The following is a 20484-nucleotide window of genomic DNA, read 5'->3' on the forward strand; positions in this document are numbered from 1 at the left end:
CCTTGCCCTTGAAAGCTTTCCTTAGAGCCAGATTCCTCCCGCTGTGCCTTGAGAGGGAGGTGAGAGGAGGGATTGACAATCTGGGGAATTGCAACTGATGTTCTACCTCAAAATTGCATTGTTTGGTGTCTCCTGGCCTCTGCAGGATCTTGTGGTGGGGCAGCAGGGTGTTCTTCAGCTCCTCTGGTTGGTTTGGGCTGGTGAAAAGAGCTCTTTGTACCCCATGGGTCCACCGTGTATCTGGGGTTCTCACTGGGGGAGTGCCCTGTCTGCTGCCTTCCCACTGAAAATAGCCAGGGACCCCCGTGCCCTCGGGCCATGGCGCCAGAAATCCGTGTGCTGATGAGAGAGGGACATAAAACCGCGGGGAGCCGGGAGCGGAGCCGGGAGCGCCGCGGCCGGGCGCGAACCCTGCTGGGGAGGAATGCTGCCAGGGAGGAACTCTGCCTTCCCAGCCCTCTGCCGCGGCTGCTGGGATGGGCTTTTCTATTTCTATTCGTGAAAAGGCTTCCCCTGTAATTATGGGGGGGGATTTAACGCCCTATCTGAGCTGTATTCACAGCCACTGGACGCAGGCTCGGCAGGGACTCCTCAGCTCAGCCAACTTGCTTCTGGACCCGGTCACACCTCAAGTGACACCAGGGCTGCCGGGCACCAGCAGCACTTGCCAGGGTCTCCTCTTCTTCACTTCAAAATGTCCCTCTCGCACACGGCTGCCGAGTACATGCTCTCCGATGCTCTGCTCCCGGATCCCAGCAGTTCCCGAGCCAAGGGCCTGCGGCTGGAGCTGCCAAGTGATCGCCTGCTGAAGTTTGTCACAGTGGGGCTGCCCCTCTGCCTTGTCTCGTTGGCTTTTGCCCGGGAGTTCTCTGCTGGTGAGTTGCAGGTTTTCCAGAGGGGTCTTTGGGTTGTGGGCATTCGCCGGCAGTGGCTTGGTTGTCATGGCAAACCCCTCATGTTCAGGCCAGTATTGTGATCCAAGGCAGAGCAGCCTGGAAGTCCCTTTTAGGAGCTGTTCTGCATCACGGGTGTTTATTGATTGTTTTAATGGATCACTGTTCACTGGGAAAGCCCAGGAACAGCCATGCTAACCCCAGCAGTGCTGTTGAATTGATGCCTGGCCTCAGCTACTTGTACCCAGTGCCTTTGGGTGCTGTGGGGTTATTTCTGAGAAGGAGAATGTTGCTGGCAGCACAGAGGGATGCATTGATAGTGTGTCATGACCTCAGGCTAAATCTGGCCTCGGCTAAAATTCTTCTGCTTCCTCTGGGTGTTTGGTTTTACTCCAGTCTGACTGGTCTCTAATTTCCTGTACCATGTACATACCACTGTGCACAAAGGGTTTGTGTTTGGGAAGAGATGGAAAAGTCCTTGCTGGAAACAGCAGTGAGAAAGGGCAGCTCCAAAATTACCATGGAAAAGTCTTTTTTAATTCAAAGTGATGCCTTAGATGTAATCACCCTCCTGGCTGTGGAATGCTCCTCCACCCTCCATGGCTGAGGTTTGATCTCCTCCTTCTCAACCCAGGCTCCCAGATCAGCTGCTTCACTCCCACCAACTTCACGGGGAAGCAGTCTGCCTACGCTGACACAGCTTGCTGGGACTCCCTCATCCACCACGGCTTCAACGCCGAGGGACACGCTGTCACCAAGTCCCTCTGGGCTCTCAAGGTAGGGTCAAAGTCACGTCTGGGTGCCCCTGGGTCCCGCCTGGGTGTGCACCCTCCCACCCAGGAGTGACTCTGCACCCTCAGCACCCTCTCGTCTCCTTTGCCCAGGTGTTCCCCTACTCGCTGTTGGTGGTGGCGGTGCTGATGTACCTGCCGTACCTGCTGTGGCGTTACGCCGCTGCCCCCGCCCTGCACTCCGACCTCCTCTTCATCATCGACGAGCTGGATAAATCCTACAACCGCTCTGTGCGCCTGGTGCAGCACATGAGGAAGGTCCAGCAGGCCAGTGCTGAGCCAGAGCGATTCTGGGAGGAGTACGAGAGGTGAGGCCCTGCCACATGTCACTGTGGCCCTTGGAGTCCCTCCCTGGGGGTTTGTGGCTGTGGCAATGTTCAGGATAGACTTGGGTGAAGCAGTGAGATTTAGGGGGTGGCTCTCACTCTCCCTGTGTCCCTCTGTCCCTAGGGCTCGCCAGGAGAGGTATTTTGAGTTCCCGTTGCTGGAGCGGTACCTGACCTGCAAGCAGCACGCCCACGCCCTGGTGTTCATCTACATTCTGAGGAACCTGCTGCTGCTCCTGTTCCTGGCTGCCACCTGCCTCTACCTGGTCTTCCTCCACCTCAACATCTTCTTCCAGGATGAGTTCAGCTGCTCCATCAAAACAGGGCTGCTCCAGGCAGAGCCCCACATCCCCCCACTTATCCCCTGCAAGTTGGTCTTCTTCTCCATGTTCCAGATCATCAGCCTCTCACTTGGCAGCATCTACATCCTCCTTATCCCCATCATCATCTACAACGCCCTGCAGCTCTGCCAGTGGGACAAGGGGCTGCTCTCTGTCTACGAGATGCTGCCTGCCTTCGACCTGCTCAGCCGCAGGATGCTCACCTGCCCCCTCAATGACCTCAATGTCATTCTCCTCTTCCTCCGCGCCAACATCTCTGAGCTGACCTCCTTTGGCCGCCTCAACGCTGTCAGTGCCCTGAGGGAAGCCACGGCCAACAAGGAGGACATTGATACTGTCATTGATTTCATGACACTTTTGGCTGGGCTGGAGACCACCAAGCCCAAGCACCAAACTTGCACCCCTGAGGCCGAAGGTGGCGCAGCCCTGTCCAACGGCATGGCCCGAGGTAGGCTCTTTGGGTAGAGACAACTTCTTTCCTCTCTTCTTGGTTCCCACACTGCCAGATCCCACCCTGGGAATGGGGCTGAATGCAGCCTTAAGCCCTCTAAACTCTTTGCCAAGACATTAAGGTGTTTGGGGGACTGCTGGGGGTCACCATGAGGGCCAACAACTCTGGGAAAGGGTTCTGGCAGCTGGGATGGATGTGATGCTACTGCAATCCCAGGCGTGGGCAGGAGTTGCTATAGGAACAGCAAGCAGAGAGCTTGCCACTTAAATCCAAGCTCTGGGCAAACTGTGGGGCTGCAAGGGTCCCTGTTTGTGGTAGTTCAGCCTGCTGGGAGTGGGATTGGGAGCTTTAAATCCTGAGGGGCTGATGTCAAGGCTGATGCAATGCCTGGCTCCCTTCTCCCATTCACCTGGCACTGGTGGGCACAGTGGGGCTGTGTGTGGTGAAGGAGCCAGGCCCCAAGATAGAGCCAGGTCCGTGGGACCTGCAGTGCTCCCTTTCCCACATGCTTTGGATTTTGGGGAGGCAGGTGCCTCCTTTGGGGTCTCACAGGGATCCCCAGTGCCTGTGGCAGTGGTTTCCAGGCTGTGTGAGACAGCCCATCCCTGCAGGCAGGAGCTGGGAGCCCTGGGCTATGTTCCTGATCCTGAACACACAGTCTGAGCTGTGGTTTAAAAAAAACACTCAGAGTGAGCTGGATTTCACATCCTTGTTACCGTGGCAACCGCAGGGCCAGCACACCTGGCTCCTGGGCCAGTCTCATACTGCTGGAGAAGGCCCAGATCCCAGTCTGCCATCGCCCCGTTAAGTAACCGCCTGCTCTTCCTGCCCTGTCTAGAACCAAACCCTGGAGTGGAAACGATGGGAAAAGCCTCCCGAGACTCACATGGCTCTGCCTGACCCAGGAGCAGGCAGGGATCCTGCCATCCCAGGATCCACTTCGGTCCACATCCTTCTTGCCAGTGTCGCTTGAGTGCATGAACCTGGTTCTAACACAGCTGTAACGTGGCAGCCAAGCTGAGCCCACCTGCTTTTCCTGCACCTGGGCTTTCCCTCCTTATGTACATTTTTCCAGAAAAATCAATTTTTTGTGCAGAACCTCTTGGGTTCTCTCTTGTCCCAAGCACTAGGTGCCACACTGTGCCTCTTCCACACAGATTTCCCTGCAGTTACAGCAGGAGGGAGGAATGAAGTGTGCTCCTCTGAAGAAAAAAAGGATCCAGGAATAAAATGAGCTGGTTTATTAACTATTTACTATTTATTAAGTGTTTATTAACAGAGGGAGGTGGAAGTCACACATCCTTCACGGTTCCCTGTCCCAGCCCATCCTTAGCCTTTGGCTGTGGGTTTTGGCACAGCTTCTTTCTGCTCCTCTCTACCCTGCAGCTGGAAGCTGATCCCTGGATCACAAGCACCCTGTGCCCTGAGAAATGGGGTGTCCTGGGGAGCCAGGACCAGCCCCACAGACTGGGAGAGAAGCAGTGAGGCATTCAACTCCCATCAGTGTTGTCACACTGCTTCTCTTAAAATAATTTTTCATAAATTTAATTGTAAATTGGCTTTTTTTTTTCCCTGCAGCCTTGGCTTGGAGCCAAAGAGGAGCTGGAAATTTGATTAATTAGTAGGACAGTAATGGAGGCCGCTGCCTCCCCAGATCAGACAGGGATGGTGCCAGCAGCCCTGAGTGCTTTGCCAGAAGCCTGAGCTCCCTCCTCTCCCCTAAATCCCCCAGGAAAACCCAGAACTGGGCATGAGAAGCAGCTCCCTCCCTCCAGTGGTGTGCCCTGTGGGGAGGGTGTCCAGCAGGAAGGGGGGTGCAGGCAGCCCCTGGGGGTTGTAGAGGGGGCAGGACTGGTACTCACAGGGCCACTCAGCCCAGGCGTAGCGCAGGCCCAGCACCAGCATCCCACAGCCACCCAGGGCCAGCGTTACCGTGCGGGACCCCACTGCCACCACCGGGGCCGGCAGCCACTGGCAGGGGGACACCTGGCTGAAGCAGCACACCTGGGGAGGGGAGAAACCCTAATCAGAGTGGCCTTCCTTCTCCCAGCCCTCTGGGGAGGATTTCCTACCCCTCACCTCGAATGACCGCATGTCCCTCTGACGGCAGACAAGCTCCTGGCTGTAGGTGATGTTCAGCAGCCCCCTGGTCACCTCCAGGACAGCCCGAGTGGGATATGGCCCCTGGAAAACCAGGTCTTTGTCTCCGTATGCCACAGCCCTGGCGCCCAGCAGCAGCCGGTGGGCCACATTCTGCTTGTCCCGGGGGTGGATGCTGCCAAGGAAGAGGAAGGAGGCGGGGTTGGTACCCAAAAGCTTCATCCCTACACCCTCACCCCACCTGGGACTCACCTGCCATATGGGGAATGCTCATCACCCAGATCCATGGCAACAGCCATGAAGGTGCCAGGCATCCTGGTGTTGGGAACAACCCCCAGGTCAGCTGTTTGGTGCCAGCGGAGCCGGGCAAAGCTGTCGTCGGGGCTCTGGCGGTGGTAGGTGGACAGCTGCAAGGCAGGGGGAGAATAGGGGAGCAGCTTAGCCATCACTCCCAGAAGTGGCCACTCTGGCCCCTGCCCAGAATTCAGCACCGGGCAGGACCTGTCCATGTGTTTACAGCATCCTCTCCCTGCTTCCAGCTTGGAAATGGCCTTCAATGTGGGAAAGGGTGGGTAAAACCTCCCTGGGCATCCCCACGGGAGAATGGGGGTCCTGCCTCTCATGCCCCCAACCTGCACGAAGCCGAAGGGGAGGACTGGCTCCGTCTGTCCGGCCGATCCGGTATGGAAAGCCTGGCGCCAGTCGGCGATGAGCGCAGGGAAGGTGCAGTTGTACCAGTCTGTGTGCAGGAAGGCATTGGCCTCACCTGTCCCGCAAAGAGAGGGGCCAGTGAGAGCCCAGTGGGACAGCAGGGGCTGCTCCACCCGGAGGGATGGAAACAGGCTCACCCTGGTACCAAGCAATGCCCCGCAGGGTCATGTTGAGCAGTGGGTGGATCATGGCATTCCAGAGCACGGATGGCGTTTGTGGGCCGGATTGATGCTGGTGTGCAGAGGTGCTGGAAGACAAAGCTGGGCTTAAGGGAGATGCAAAGCACAAGGGGGACTTAACTCTGCAGAGGTGAAGCAAGCACCACACCAAAGGGAAGCTCTGGGGTCCCCATCTTCCCACTCTTCCCTGATGTACACCTAGGCTTGTCCTGTCCTCTCAGCATGGGAGTGGATTTTATCCAGAGGGGGACAAATGATGCACAGAGGGGACAGCAAGGACCCAGGAGAGGAGGTGGAGTGGGAAGGGATGAGGATACTCCCCAAAAGCAGTGTGGGGCAGGGCAAGAGGTGTTTCCACAGCACCTTCTCTCACCTGCCTGTGTCCTCCGGGAGCCCACATGTCCGCAGAGCCCGGTGGGAGGACCAGGCCTCGATGGGGGTCCCACCCCAGGCTGCCTCCACCAGCCCAACAGGGTACCCCAGAGCCTCATACAGGGAACGCCCCAAGAGCCAGCACACAGCCGAGAAGTAGGTGAAATTCCCGTGGCCCAGGTTTTCTGCTCAAGAAACAGTGGGCTGCAAAAGGAAAAAGTGGGGGGAAAAGCCGTTTCCAGGCTTTCTTTTGGAGGCATTTTACACTCACCAGCCGTTGGGATGGACCATGGCAAGTCAATTCGCTCCAGGTCCTCCAGCTCAGTGTCGGAGCGGGCAGGTGCCACGGCAAAGACACGGACATAGGGATAGCGAGCGGCAGCAGAAAGTTCCTGGCTGGCATTGGCCACCTGGGAAAGGGGTGGGAGCGTGCAAGGCACTTCCCTGCCTGATCCCTACCTGCTCCTGCCTGATCCATGCTGTGGGGCCTTACCTGCAGGACCGTCATTGCCATGTTGCTCTGCCCACTGCAAAGCCACACATCCCCAAAGTAGATATCCTGCAGTGTCACATTCTCCAAGCCCTGCTCGGCTGTCAGTGTGTAGGGACCACCCTCATCCATCGGATCCAGGACAGTTGTCCATGTCCCAGAAGGTCCTGAAGGAAGAGGATGGTGCTTAGCTTTTACCACTCTTAGAAAGACCTCAAGACCTTCACAGGGATGTTGGCTGAGTGGCCAGCAACTAGTGGGGAAGGACAGGCAACAGGTAAAAGCTTCCCCACCAGAGAGCCAGGCTGAGGAGATGGATTTTGGAAGCTCTCTGCCATCAGAAAGCCTTTCCTCCTACAGGAATTTAGGGGTTAAAAAAAATCTAGAAAACAAATGTGTGTCAGAGCAGAAGCTGCTGGGAAGAACTGGGCTTACAGGAGCAGCTTGGTGTGTGTGACACTGAGATGTCTCTGGCTAATTTTAGAGGTGCTGAATTGAGGCATAAAGATATTCTGCTGGAGCTTAGCACGGATTTTTGGGCCGGATCTTGCAGATCTCCTGGATTGCTGCTCTCCCACAAGACACCTCCATGCTCTCCAGCTTGTGGAGATGCCCTTGGGCAGCAGTTTTGCCCTCAAAAGGTGATGGGCAGCCCTCGGCTCGCTAAGCAGGGAAGCAGTTGGGATTTGAGGTGCCCCTGACCCCTTGCAGCCCCCAGAAAGGCTCTGCCTGCACAGGTGACATCCTTCAGGCCTTAGAGATCCCAAGGCGTCCTCCAAGGGGGCTTAGATAGAAAAAGGAGCTGGGAGTGCTCTGGAGATTCCCCAGAGATACTTTTTACGGGGAGAGGAGCGAAATCCCCCCTCTGCCCTCGGCAGCCTCACCGCTCGGCTCCAGCCTGTGTGGTGCCACCCACTCCAGCGGCAGCTCAGCTCCCTCTGGGCGCCCACGGGATCTGCTGTTGGGAACCAAAGTGAGCAAAGGCTGGCACTGTCAGGGAGGGGGATGGCTGAACCCCCCCAGACCTCCTGGAGAGGGGAAAGCACGATGTGGAGAAGTCACCACCACCTCTGCATCCCCAGGGCGGTGGTGTGACAAACCTGGGGGTGGTGACAAACCCTGTCTCACCCCACCAGCAGCTCTGATTTGGGCTCAGATGAGCTCCTTGGCCCCGGTGAGGGGCTGGGACTGACCTTTAACCTGTGCTGTTTTCTTCATCACGACGAGGCCACCAGTCCCCAGGAGAGCCATGGTCACCACGGCCCCTGGCTGTCCATGGCCCCACACCACGGCCCCCGCCGGCTCCTTCTGCAGCACCATGTGGTCACCGTAGTAGGAGGCAAAGCTGAGCAATCCCCCTGGAATCACCAGACAGGGCAAACATCAGGTCCAAGAGGAAAACAGCCTCTTAACTCCCTCTTAAATACAGATTATTTGAGAACCCGCTTAATTTACAGCTTCCTGGACAGGCTTAAGGTGGTTAAAATCACCACATACCCGAGGAAGTGGCAGGATTTGAAGTCCCCAAGAGAGAATTCATTTCCCAAAGCATAGGAAATGTGTTACATCTTGTGTTACACAGATTTGGATACAGATTTTGGTAAAAACTCCTCCAATAAGAGCATGGGATAATTTCTGCCAGCCCAGCCTTGCTGATAAGTATGTTCTGATGTATCTTTCCCCCAGAAGAAAAGTTTGGTAAGGGTGGGATAGGAAACATTGGGGGTGTGACAGCAACAAAGGCACCTTCAGTAGGGAGGGAAGCAGAGGGCTCAGCTCTGGCAGCCACAAAAGCTCAATTTTTGGGGTGTGAAAAGAAAATCATGTCTGAAAAGGGGTTGTGACAACGTTTGAGGAGCGATCTGGGCAGGGATCCCCATGGCAGCATCCAAACTGGAGCTCATGGAGCCCCATCTCTGCAGCTCATCCCAGGCTGTGTTTAAGGAAGGAACAGTGTCCTCAGCCCCTCGGGAATCAGCTGCGTCGCTGGGCCTGCTGCCTCATGCCACGAGGCTCGGGTAAGCATCAGTTATATAAAAAACAAGTCGGAGGAGAAAAAAAATTAGAACTGAGACGCCAGGGAAGTGAGTGGAGGCTATAAAAAGCAACTGGGAGGAGGGAAGAGAGGAGGGAAAGGAGGAGAGCCCACGAGACACCACCAAGGAGCTGCATGTGGCTCCCACCTTATGTAAAGCATCGTCCCACGGTGGCAGCGCTGGGCCAAGGGCATCGGGGAGGGGCTGCCGTGTGAAGGGTGTCAGAGTGGGACTCAGGGGGTGCCAAGAGCATCAAACTGGGGCTCTGGGAGCGCACAGGGCACTGAAGCACAGCTTGGGAGTGCAAAATGGGTCAGAGGGGCTGGGGGGCTGCCGAGGGCATCAAAGCTGGGCAAACGGGGATGCCAAAGGCATTGAATTGGGGCTGGGAGGACACCAAGGGCCCCATAGTGGGGCAAAGGGGGATGCCAAAGTCATCGAAGGGGTCTGGGGGTGCACAGGGTGTCAAAGTGGGGCTGGGGGGGTATTGAGGGGATGCCAAGGACATCATGCTGGGGTGCCAGGGCCCTGGCGGTGCAAAGTGACCTGAAGTGGGGCTCGGGGGAGTCCTGCTGCAGGGGGTGCCCGCGGGGCTGGGGGGCGGAGGGCGAGTCCCCAGCTCTTTACCTGCCACTGCCGGGGCCAGAGCCAGCTGTGCCAGCAGCGCCCACGCCGCCATCCTGGGGGAACAACGGGGTGTGAGGGCAGCCGTGCCCCCAGTACCCCAGTGCCCGCAGTACCCCTGGTACCCCAGTACCCCCAGTACCCCTGTGCCCCCAGTACCCCAGTGCTTCCAGTGCTCCCGGTACCTGTGGTGTCCTCAATACCCCAGTGCCCCCGATAACCCTGGTGACCCCAGTACCCCAGTGCTCCCAGTAGCCCAGGTACTCCTGGTGTCCCTGGTATCCCAGTAACCCCAGTGCCCCTGGTGTCGCCGGTACCGGTGCCCTCCGTACCCCGGTACCCCAGTGCCCGCAGTAGCCCCGTGCCCCCGGTGCCCCTCGTGTCCCCTCTGTCCCCGGTACCCGCGCTGTCCCCGGTAACCCCCGACCCTCTGGTGTCACCCGTGTCCCCGGTGTCCCGTGTCTCTCCGGTGGCCCCGCCCCGTCCTGCCCCACGGGCAGAGCCACGTGTGGGGGCGTGGTCACCGCACGCCCCGCCCGGGGGGCTGTTGCCAAGCGACGGCGTCCGATCCGCGGCCTGAGGCGCCGGGTCTGACCGCAGGGGCCGAGGGAGACATCGGAGGGACAGCGGGGGGACAGCGGGGGGACATCATGGGGACAGCGGGGGGACATCAGGGGACACTGGGGGGACATCGGGGGGACACCACTGCTCCCTTGCCCGCTCCCCCCGCCCTTCCCGGCCGCGCGTGTGCGCGTGCGCGGGGCGGGGCGGGGCTGCCCCTGGCGGCGGAGCTGCCCCGGCTGGGTCGCGGGTTCGAGTACCGGCGCCGCCCTGAGGCACCGCGGGTCGTGGCTGTGCCTGATCCCGGCTGTGCCGCTGCAGGGGCGCCGGGACAGCGGCCATGGCCATCTCCTTCTCCGCCACGAACGTGAGGGTGCCCGCCGGCTTCCAGAACCTGCTGGAGGGGCTGGCGCGGGAGGTGCTGCGAGAGCAGCCCACTGATGTGGTGGCCTTTGCAGCTCAGCACTTCCAAAGGCTGTTGGAGCAGAGAGAGGGTGAGTGGCCCGGCCCAGCACGCATCCCCACGCGGCCGTCCCCTGCCGCATGCTGCACTGCCCACCCTGTGGGGCATCACTCCCGCTCTATGTGCCCGTCACCAGGGCGTCAGGCCTGCCCCACGTGTCCCTTGGCCATAGTGCCAGCCCTGCCCCATCTGCCCACCATCTAAAGCCGCAGGCCTGCCCCGTGTTCCCCTCACCTGTGGCACCAGGCCTGCCCCATGTGCCATTGAGCCTCCTCCTTGCCCAGCTGGCGCCGCAGACCCAGTGGCGTGGGGAGCCCTGCTGGAGGATGACCGTCGCACCTGGCCCCCTTCCCAGGTAGGCTGCCCTCCCTTCCAGGCCCCTTCAGAGAAACTGGGGTGCCAAGGGCTGCACTGGGTCCCTGCCCCCACCCCATCCCCACCACCCTTATCCCATACCATCTAAATTCCTGCTCTTCTTCCAGGAGCTGAAGGAGGCCAAGGACACGGGGGCAGCACCAGGGGGAGCAGACAGCACCCACAGCACTGACTGACACACTGTGATTCCGTCCCAAAATGCATGGAGAGGAGCCCACCAGGAACACGTTCCCATAACCCTCGTGAACCAGGACACCTCCCCAGGGACCCAACCCCAGTGGTTGCTCCAAATTCCCCATTTCCCACCATCTGACCCCAAAACCAAAAAACCCTGTCGATCCCGGCCCAGCTCCTGCCCTTCTCCTGGGGGCGGGTGCTGCGCTCCCATCCCACCCCTGTGGCACTGCTTTAATGAGAACTTTTGTTAATGAGGTCCTGACCATTATTAGCACTGCTCACCTGAGATTTCTCCGAAAAATCCCGAGTTTGGGGCTGAGCTGAGCATGGGATGATATTTTTAGCCTCTATATTTAGGCCCCTGCATCCCTGGGGGTTGGAAGAAACTTAATAACATCCTGACATGGAGGAATGATGTGACATTGCTCCTCTCCTACCCACCTCCAAGGGTTGAGATGCCTCCATGGAATTATGGGGTCCATACAGGGGTCCCCCAGTCTCACTCCAACCAGTGAACTTGATATTGTCCCACCCAGAGGTGTTTCAAATTCCCCTCCATTAGTGACGGGGTTTGTGTCTGTTCTATTTTTGGGGTGGACTGAACCCCCATCCATACCCCATTTTTCCCCCCTTTCCTGTTTTCTCTGGCCATATGCAGTGCTCGCCCACGGCACAGGGCACGATGGTGGCTCTCCTGGGAAAAACAGGAAGGAGGGATGGGGAAAAAAAGCTGGCGGGGACCCCATGCCGGGGCTGATGCCAACCAGCTATGCCTTGACCCCCACTCTGGCACCGCCTCACCGGCTGCCGGCTCCTGCTTCGGCAGCCGGCAGTGCTGCCAGCTCAGGGCATCTTTCCAGCACCCAATTCCCATTTTTAAAGGATTTTTTCCCTTTTTTAAAGAATTTTTTAACACCTCAGTGCCACCATCTCAAACCACAACAGCAGCATGTTCCCAGCAGGTCTTGCCAGCTGCGACGCCGGTCCTCCCCTTCCAAAATCTGAGTTATTTCCTTGGAATTCCGATTTCAGAGGTGCTGGAGCACCTGGAACACCATCACCCAGATGAAGGGGCCCAGAGAGGAAAAATGCAGAGCCTGGAACAGGCTCAAAACCCGCCGTTAATGATTAGAAATGTTCTGGCATTTCACGTCCCTCCTCCGCAGCCGCAGCCTGCGGGAGACGGCGGCGCTCGGCAGCTCTGCCAGGACCGGGGGGCTGTGGCTGGAGCGGATTTTGGGGACTAATTGAGGGACTAATCCTAATTTTGGGGCTAATTTCCCAGATCCTTGATGGATGAATCACCCCGAAAACTCTACCTGTCTAACTCCTCCAAAACACCCTGTCTTCTCCCATTGGAGCAGGCAGCGATGGATCTGAATGGTCTAAGAAAACAGGGAAAAGGATCGCAGCAGAGCTGCTGAGGCTTCTGGAAGCTGGAGTGGGGTTTTCTGGAGCAGTGCTATTCCCCCACCCCCAGCCACGCTGGTGGGAAGAGGTGGCAGTGGAAAAGCGTCTCCAGCAGGGAGAGCTGGGTGCCAATGACTGGTGGAGGGATTGAGGGATGCTTGGGAACATCTCCTGGGGAGGGGGATCTGTGTGCCTGGATGCTGCCAGGGCGGGGGTGACCCCCTTCAGCCTCCAAGTGTGGGTGAAGTAGGTGAGGGGAGTGACAAGGGTGGGATGTGCTTGGGATGAGATGGAATGGGGTGGAGTGGGATGGGGAGCGGGATGTCTGGGTGTCCTGGGGAGCTTGGGGTGTCAGGGTGCAACCATCCAGCTGGAATAACTGTGGGGACAGAGATGGAGATGGAAAGGGAATTGGAACAGAGGTGGTAATAGGAAAAGGGACAGGGCTAAGGACAGGGACAGGGATGAGGGTGATGATGGGGATGGGGACAGGGATAGGGAGGGGGACAGACATGATGGGGTTGAAGCTGGAAATGGGTACAAGCATGAGAATTATGAGGGGGATGGGGACAGGAATGGGGATCATGACGGATGGTAGTAGAGATGTGGACAGGGAAAATGGTGGGATGGAGAAGGTGGAGAAAGTGATGGGGATGAGGTCAGGGGTGGAGACAGTGCTGGTGGCAGCAGTGGGGACAGTGCCAGTGGTCAGTGCCAGTGGTCAGTGGGACAGGGATGATGATGATGATGATTGATGATGATGATGATGATGATGATGATAATGATGGTGATGGCAAAGGTCAGTGCCACCAGGTCCCCAAGAAGAACAACCCATGTGAGCAAACCCACCCTGGGAGATTGGGCAGGGCTGGACTGTGCAGTGGGCCGGGGGTTGCCAGTGCCTGTCTGGGGGGGCCATGCTGTGTTTTGGGGGCCGGACGGAGAGGCATCGGCGCGGAGCCCACGGGCGACTTATGCAGTTGCTTAGCAACTCCCAAACCCGGATTAGAGGAGAGCGAGGCAGGCGATGGGGGGGCTGCAGGCTGCAGCCCCCTGCATTGCCCTGGAGGTCCTGCCTCTTCCCTGGGGTGCCCTGGCTCACCCTGCCAGTGTCAGCACCTCAGTGTGGTCCAAGGGTGGAAGCAGGATCTGCAGGTAGCACCAAGGGCTGGGAAAGCAGCTGGAGATGCAGGTCTGGTTGGACAACACCCCAAATGTGGGGGGTTGGATGGTCCTGTGAGTCGGGAAGGGACCCCCAGACCACAAAAGCAGAACCCACTCCTCTGTGTGGAGCCTGCAGTTGGGCACATCACTTCTGGGCTTAGGCAGGTGCTTGCATGTCCCACCATGCCCACTCTTCCTCACCATTTCACCATCCTCATCTTCACTCTTCTTTGGGACCCAGTCCTAAGTAGGTCAGGAACGTTTTTCCCCCTGTGCAGACCAACCTGGGGGGGCCAAACCTCCCTCAGCATCACTGTGGGCCAAGTGTCCCCCCAGAAAAAGGACTCATAGCCCCTATTTGCTGCAGCTTTGTCCCCCCCAAAAAACCCTCCATGCTGAGGGTGAGCCCCGTCATATCTTGGCTCGCATCCTCCACATGTGATGTTGTGTTCCATGAAACTCTGCTGTGAGCTACCGGCTCCTTTAAGTGTTAGAAGGGAGTTGGAGGCTGCGAAATAAAATTGGAGGAGGGAATAAAAAAAAGGAGAAAGGGAGGAAAAAAAAATAAGACACCCCCCCTTTCCCCCCCAAAAGCCTGGCAGGGGTGTCGGGCTGATAGGCTCGCCCGGAGGAAAGCGCATTACGTAGGCAAGCGGCTCCGCTCAACTTGCCACCTGCGCCGGGAGAGCTGCCGGGGAAGCGAGATCCTGCCGGAGCCCCTCGCCCGCCGCTGGCCGCCCACCTGCCCTCCGCCATGGACTGCTGCAATGTAGGTCCCCCCTTCCCCCTCTCCCCGCCAGCACCCGCTTTGCGCCTTTAATCCATTGTTAGTGCTGTGGTCCGGGGGCGGCCGAGGGGGTTTGGGGTGGCGGGGGCGGAAGGTGCGGGGGGTGCTGTACCCAAGGACTCAACCAGCTCCACGTCCCCCCCCAGCGCTGCTGCAGGCCCCCAGGCCCATCCGTCCCCCCCTCCAGGACCCCTCTCCTGATTCGCACCAGTTCGGGATCCATCCCACCGGGGCCACACCACAGCCAGCGTCCTGCATCCCACAGCATGCTTAGGGAAATCCTCCCCATCCCCAAATCCAGCTTTTATTTAGCCTTTTCTTCCCCCTCCTCCACCCCCTAAATTACTCTCCGAGTGAGATCGAGGGTTGCCCATGGCTAAAGGGACTAATCGGGGCTGCACCCCTCACTCCTCACGCGCGGGTGAGCTCCCCTTGCTCTGGCCACCAGCCGGCTTGGGGAGCTGATCCTGCAGAAAACTACATCGTTCTTCCCCTTTCTGTTTCCCCTGACTTTTCCTGCTCCTCCTGCCCTTTCTTCCCCGCTTTCCTTCCCCCCCCCACCCATTCCACACTTTTCCCCCCTTTTCCCCCTCCTGCTCAGTCAGCAGCATGGGAAAAAGCCCCCATCCTCCCTCGATATGGGATTTCTCCCATACATCTGGGATGTTTTCCCTCATATACAGGATTTCTCCCTTTGAATATAGGAATTCTCCCCTAGATACAAGTTTTCATCCACTGCATAACGGCTTTTATCCCATGGTTATGATATTTCTCCCCTGAATATAGGATTTCTGCTCTGGATATATGTTTTCCCCACCTATATATAGGATTTCTCCACCTGGATATAGGATTTCTCCTGTGGATATAGGGTATGTCCCCCTGCATATGTTATTTTTCCCCTGAACATAGGATGTCTTCCTTGGATATGGCTTTTTTTCTCCTGAAGGTATGTTTCCCCATCCTATATATAGGATTTTTCAACCTGGATATACATTTTCACCACCTGTATGTAGGATCTCTCCCCTGGATGTAGGAAATGCCCCCACATATATGGATTTCTTCCACCTGTATATGGTATTTCTCCACTGGATGCAGCATTTCCTCCCTCTGAATATAGGATTTCTCCCATTGATATAGGGTATTTTTCATTGTATATAGGTTTTCTCCATTGCCTGTAGGATTCCCTCCCCCGGATATAATATTTCTTCCCTGGATATAGGTTTCTCCCACCTGTTTCTTCCCTGGATATAGGATTTCCTCCCTCTGGATATAGGATTTCTCCCTCGGATATAGGATTTCTCTCCTGGATATAGGTCTCCCCTCCTTCGGCCTATATAGGATTTCTCTCCTGAATAGAAGATTTCTTTCCTAGATATAGGATTTCCTCCCCCTGGCTATAAGATTTCTCCCTTGGGTATAACATTTCCACCCTGGACATATCACTTCCACCTTGGAGCCGTCACTTAAGCCACCACTGCTCCTTTGCTCCCCTCACCTTTGGCAACGGTAAAACAACCTGAGCAACTCCGTGGAGCTGTGGCCATGCTCTGACAGGATGAGCATCCCTCCCCGCCAGGATCTACAGCTTCCAAACAAACCCCAAAAACTCCTTTAAGTATTTTCAAGCCCTCCTGGGCGCACACAAAAGCTTCATACCCTGCCCTGCTGCCAACACCAAAGCATCCAATGCCTGCTCATTTCTATCTCATTTCTTTTCCTTGTGCTTTTTTTCCCCTTGGCCTCGGTGCTGAGTCCAGCTGCTGTGGTGGGATGTGACAGGAGGGGACTGGGCTGTAGTGATTTATCCTTGGAGGGGCTTTTCCTCCCCTCCAGCATCACTGCCTCCCCAAATTTCCTGGTGTTTTCAACCAAAGCCCTGAGGAGGGATGCAGGAGGATGCAACAGGCTAAAAGGGAAGGGAAAACTGAGGCATGACCAGCTTGGTTTACATAGCACAACCTTCCCCCCTGCAAAAAGGCCCCCCTAGAATCTGCCCTCTGCTCCCATGGATGCTCCTCTCCCTGTATCACAACCCTCGGGAATCAGGATTCACCCAGCTGGGGTCTGGCTTCTTGTAGCTGGGTGGCCCAGGGTTGGATCTAGGGACGGGCAGGGGGTGCAGCATCTTCCTTTGCTGCACCTTTGGTTGCAAAACCCCCAAGACACCTGTAAGGGACCCTGATTTTTAGCAATTCCCCTCATTTTAGCAAAGGACCCTCGTAATTAAGAAATAGACCTAATTTTTAGGAAACACCCCTAATTTTTAGCACAGGGGCTAATTGAGGACCTTCTGGAATGGATCCGTTTGGGGAGGGGAATGCCCTGTTTTAGGTCCCACCAGCTGTAACCTTCACCTTGCCACCACCAGGAGGGAGCCTGCACAAAGCTGGACGAGGACATCCTGGACATCCCTTTGGACGATCCCGATGCCAACGCGGCGGCCGCCAAGATCCAGGCTAGTTTCCGTGGCCATATGACCCGCAAGAAGATCAAAGGGGGTGAAATCGATCGGAAAACCAAGGACGCCGAGTGCGCCAACAGCACCCGCGGCGGCGACCTCCGCAACGGCGACTAGGTACCTCCCAAATCCCGCTCTTCCCCCCAGACTGGGTCACTCTTACAAGGAGGCTGCTCCGAGCAGCCTTTGCTGTGTTGATTTGGGATGGAGCATCCTTCCCCGTGCAGTTTTGGGTTGGAGCATCTTTCCTCACGCAGACTTGGGATGGAACGTCCTTCCCCCTGCAGATTTGGGATGAAGAAGGGGTTTTTCCTCCCAGGAGATGGAAGCACGCGGGCAGGCAGCCCCTGACTGCCCTAATTTTGGGCGCGCGCCGTAGTAGTTGGGAAGGATGGGAAGTAGGATGGGAAAGCGCAGCCCTAGATTTGGATTGAATCTCTCCCTTAGCAACACCACCCTGAGCGCCTCGCCTCAGCACATGCTATTTTTAAAAGCCTGTGTCACAGTCTCCTGGCAGGAAAAGGTAAATTTAAAAAGCGCCCACGGTGCTGGGGCCGCGTGGCATCGGAGCCCGGGGGGCGGCTGCTCCGTGCCCGGGCCGTGCCCCGCGCTCTGCCGGCACCGGGAGCACGGGCTGGCCCCGCATACCCGGCAGGCTGATTTGGAGTTAGTGGCGGGGAGGGCGTGATGCGGCTTGGCCGCGTGTTTGTGGCAGGGCTGGCGGAGATGCAACGGGGATGGGAGTGGGGTGCAGGTGGAATGGGACTGGGATCCGGTGGTGATGCAGAGGGAAGGAACTGAGGATGCAGTGGGGAAACAGTGGGGATTCAACAAGGATGCAATGGGGCTGCAATGGGGATGAAGTGAGGCTGTAGTGAGGATGAAACTGGGATGCAGTGGGAGTGAACCGAGGCTGTAGTGGGGATGGAACCTGGATGTGGATGGGTTGCAGTGGGAATGAACTGAGGATGGAACAGGGGTGGAACTGTGGTGCAGCTGGGTTGCAGTGGGGATGAAGTGAGGATGGAGCAAGGATCCCACTGAGGATGCAGTGGGAATTGAACGGGGATGTAGTGCTGTGGCAATGGACATGCAGTGAGAATGCAGTGGGAATCCACTGGAGATTCAGTGAAGATGCAGTGGGGATGCACTGATGAGTGGGAATTCAGTGGGGCTGTAGTGGGAACAAACTGAGGATGCAGTGAGCATTTACTGAGGATCCAGTGGAAACACAGTGAGGATGCAATGGGGATGCAATGAGGATATGGGGTTGAACCGGGGATGCAGTGTGGAAGCAATGAGGATTCAGTGGGAATGCAATGGGAAGGAACTGAGTATGCAGTGGGAATTCAATGGGGCGGCAGTGAGGATTCAGTGAGGATGCCCTGGGGCTGCACTGGGGCTGCAGTTGGGAAGCAGCTGCCAAGTGCAGGTGCTGTGCAGCTCCTTAAAGCCTGGAGGTTCCTTAGGGCTGCCTTCTTCTTGGGGTGCTGAGCAGGCTGGCAGCAGGGGAGATGGGTTCTCCCCACTCTGCAAGGGTGCTCTGCCCAGGGAGGTGTGGGCAGGGGGTCCCCGCAGCCTCCCGGGCTGGGTGAAGGCAGGATGCAGGCAGCAGGGGAGACAGGACAAGGGTGCAGACAGGGTGTGGGTGGGCTGCAAGTAGGGCATGGAGAGAGTGTGTGCAGGGGGAGGGCACAGAGAGGGTGCAGGCTGCAGGAGTGATGTGTGGGCAGGGTGCAGGTGTGGGGCACAGGGTGCAGGCAGGGTGCAGGTGTGGGGCACAGGGTGCAGGCAGGGCTCAGGGTGCAGGCAGGGCTCAGGGTGCAGGCTGAGCACAAGGTGCAGGCAGGGCTCAGGGTGCAGGCAGGGCTCAGGGTGCAGGCAGGGCTCAGGGTGCAGGCAGGGCTCAGAATGCAGGCTGAGCACAGGGTGCAGGTAGGGCTCAGGGTGCAGGCAGGGCTCAGGGTGCAGGCAGGGCTCAGAATGCAGGCTGAGCACAGGGTGCAGGCAGGGCTCAGAATGCAGGCTGAGCACAGGGTGCAGGCAGGGCTCAGGGTGCAGGCAGGGCTCAGAATGCAGGCAGAGCACAAGGTGCAGGTAGGGCTCAGAATGCAGGCTGAGCACAAGGTGCAGGTAGGGCTCAGAATGCAGGCAGAGCACAAGGTGCAGGTAGGGCTCAGAATGCAGGCTGAGCACAGGGTGCAGGCAGGGCTCAGGGTGCAGGCTGAGCACAGGGTGCAGGTAGGGCTCAGAATGCAGGCTGAGCACAGGGTGCAGGTAGGGCTCAGAATGCAGGCTGAGCACAAGGTGCAGGCAGGGCTCAGGGTGCAGGCTGAGCACAAGGTGCAGGCAGGGCTCAGGGTGCAGGCTGAGCACAGGGTGCAGGCAGGGCTCAGAATGCAGGCTGAGCACAAGGTGCAGGCAGGGCTCAGAATGCAGGCTGAGCACAGGGTGCAGGCAGGGCTCAGGGTGCAGGCTGAGCACAAGGTGCAGGTAGGGCTCAGAATGCAGGCTGAGCACAAGGTGCAGGTAGGGCTCAGAATGCAGGCTGAGCACAGGGTGCAGGCAGGGCTCAGGGTGCAGGCTGGGCTCAGGGTGCAGGCTGGGCTCAGAGTGCAGGCAGGGCTCAGGGTGCAGGCTGAGCTCAGGGTGCAGGCAGGGCTCAGGGTGCAGGCAGGGCTCAGAGTGCAGGCTGAGCACAGGGTGCAGGCTGAGCACAGAATGCAGGCAGAGCTCGGGGTGTGGGCTGCAGGCAGGGCCAGGCCCAGGGCTGACTGCTCTCTCCTTGCTTGCAGGGACCACCAGCCGCTCCCCGGACCCCCCTCGCCACCAGCCACCCCCGTCGCCACCCGCCGAGGCCCAGGAGCGCCCGCTTTGCCCCACCGCCCCCCGCATGCGCCCCCCGGAGCCCCACCGCAGCCAGGCCCTGCCCCCGCCCCCGGCTGCCCTGCCCCGCCCCGGAGACTCCCCGCCCCAATAAACGCCCCTGCCAGAGCCCCGCCTGTCCTTGATGCCGTTCATGTCACCGGCGGAGTGGGAGGTCACAGCGAGGCAGAGGTGGGAGGCGCACCGGGCGGGTGGTGCCCAGCGGTAATGTCACATGTGCGTGTGTGACGTCTACAGGCACGTGTGACATCACTGCCAGGCATGTGCTGGCTGGTGTGACATCACACAGCTGCACAGGGTATGGTATGACGTTACCAGGGGGTGGGAGAAGACTCAAGGGGTGCTCCCACCCTGAGGTGGGTGGTTATGTCACTGCTGGACGTGTGACAGCTTCTGTGACACCATACAGGTGTGTGTGACATCACTACTAGGCATGATTGTGGGTGTGGCATCATACAGGCCTGTGTCATGTCATCGCTGGCTGTCAGATGATGGGTGTGACATCATGCAGGCATGCATGACATAGCTGATGGACATGTGACATGTCTGTATGGCATCATACAGGCATGAGTCAGGAGCTGTGATGTCACACACTCACCATGGCATCACCCCTCCTGGCGCAGGGTGGGGCATCATTGTAACAGATGGGTGATGGGGTGCGAAAACACACGTGCACCACAATGTCACTTCACCCCGAGGGCCTTGGCCGGTGCTGTGACATCACCCTGCCCTACAACATCACCCAGAACGCTGCAGGGCACCCCCCTCAAGAAATCCCCACAAACTCACCCAAAGCACCAGTGCTGGGCAGCACAGCCACTTTTAATCAGAAAACCCCTAAAAAAATCTGTGTTCCCCCGACTGCCCATCACCCCCCACCCCCCACTTG

At 58.1% G+C, this 20484-nt stretch overlaps 3 protein-coding genes across 6 annotated transcripts; 2 read left to right on the plus strand and 1 right to left on the minus strand.

The window, feature by feature from the left end:
* Window positions 1-121: 121 nt before the first annotated feature.
* PANX3 (pannexin 3) lies at window positions 122-4046 on the plus strand. Its single transcript, XM_071576441.1, has 5 exons — window positions 122-875; window positions 1528-1670; window positions 1778-1992; window positions 2135-2799; window positions 3641-4046. The coding sequence occupies exons 1-5, from the start codon at window positions 695-697 to the stop codon at window positions 3700-3702; spliced, it is 1266 nt and encodes a 421-aa protein (XP_071432542.1). The 5' UTR covers window positions 122-694; the 3' UTR covers window positions 3703-4046.
* A 4-nt stretch (window positions 4047-4050) lies between these two features.
* Window positions 4051-9794, minus strand: SIAE (sialic acid acetylesterase). 4 transcript variants are annotated; one of them, XM_071576430.1, is made up of 11 exons: window positions 9742-9794; window positions 9318-9370; window positions 7848-8012; window positions 6658-6821; window positions 6436-6574; window positions 6166-6349; window positions 5751-5860; window positions 5535-5641; window positions 5155-5309; window positions 4882-5077; window positions 4051-4806 (listed from the first exon to the last, which is right to left on the minus strand). In XM_071576430.1, exons 2-11 carry the CDS (start codon window positions 9367-9369, stop codon window positions 4522-4524), a joined length of 1557 nt encoding a protein of 518 aa, XP_071432531.1. In that variant the 5' UTR covers window position 9370; window positions 9742-9794; the 3' UTR covers window positions 4051-4521. The 4 variants fall into 4 exon arrangements, with proteins under 4 accessions (XP_071432531.1, XP_071432527.1, XP_071432530.1 ...); XM_071576426.1 differs by having other exon boundaries at window positions 5535-5668; XM_071576429.1 differs by having other exon boundaries at window positions 5535-5668; window positions 9755-9788.
* Window positions 9795-10106: 312 nt separating this feature from the next.
* LOC139682093 (sperm surface protein Sp17-like) lies at window positions 10107-19703 on the plus strand. Its single transcript, XM_071576072.1, is given in 7 exon segments — window positions 10107-10369; window positions 10623-10693; window positions 10821-10850; window positions 14113-14208; window positions 14210-14233; window positions 16620-16826; window positions 19505-19703. Coding segments are annotated over 6 exon segments (582 nt in total). The 5' UTR covers window positions 10107-10215; the 3' UTR covers window positions 19505-19703.
* The last annotated feature ends 781 nt before the right edge of the window (window positions 19704-20484 follow it).

The sequence above is a fragment of the Pithys albifrons genome, chromosome 23, assembly GCF_047495875.1.
Source record: "Pithys albifrons albifrons isolate INPA30051 chromosome 23, PitAlb_v1, whole genome shotgun sequence".
Classification (NCBI taxonomy): Eukaryota; Metazoa; Chordata; class Aves; order Passeriformes; family Thamnophilidae; genus Pithys; species Pithys albifrons.

What these genes read in the sequence shown, in the direction of transcription:
- SIAE (XM_071576426.1), bottom strand. Translation starts at nt 9,369, where the DNA reads ATGGCGGCGTGGGCGCTGCTGGCACAGCTGGCTCTGGCCCCGGCAGTG. An exon ending in GAAAACAGCACAGGTTAAAG is followed by an intron (nt 6,822 to 7,847) that starts GTCAGTCCCAGC and finishes CTCTTCCTTCAG; the next exon opens with GACCTTCTGGGACATGGACA. An exon ending in GGGCATTGCTTGGTACCAGG is followed by an intron (nt 5,669 to 5,750) that starts GTGAGCCTGTTT and finishes TTTGCGGGACAG; the next exon opens with GTGAGGCCAATGCCTTCCTG.
- PANX3 (XM_071576441.1), top strand. Translation starts at nt 695, where the DNA reads ATGTCCCTCTCGCACACGGCTGCCGAGTACATGCTCTCCGATGCTCTG. An exon ending in TTCTGGGAGGAGTACGAGAG is followed by an intron (nt 1,993 to 2,134) that starts GTGAGGCCCTGC and finishes CTCTGTCCCTAG; the next exon opens with GGCTCGCCAGGAGAGGTATT. An exon ending in GTCCAACGGCATGGCCCGAG is followed by an intron (nt 2,800 to 3,640) that starts GTAGGCTCTTTG and finishes TGCCCTGTCTAG; the next exon opens with AACCAAACCCTGGAGTGGAA.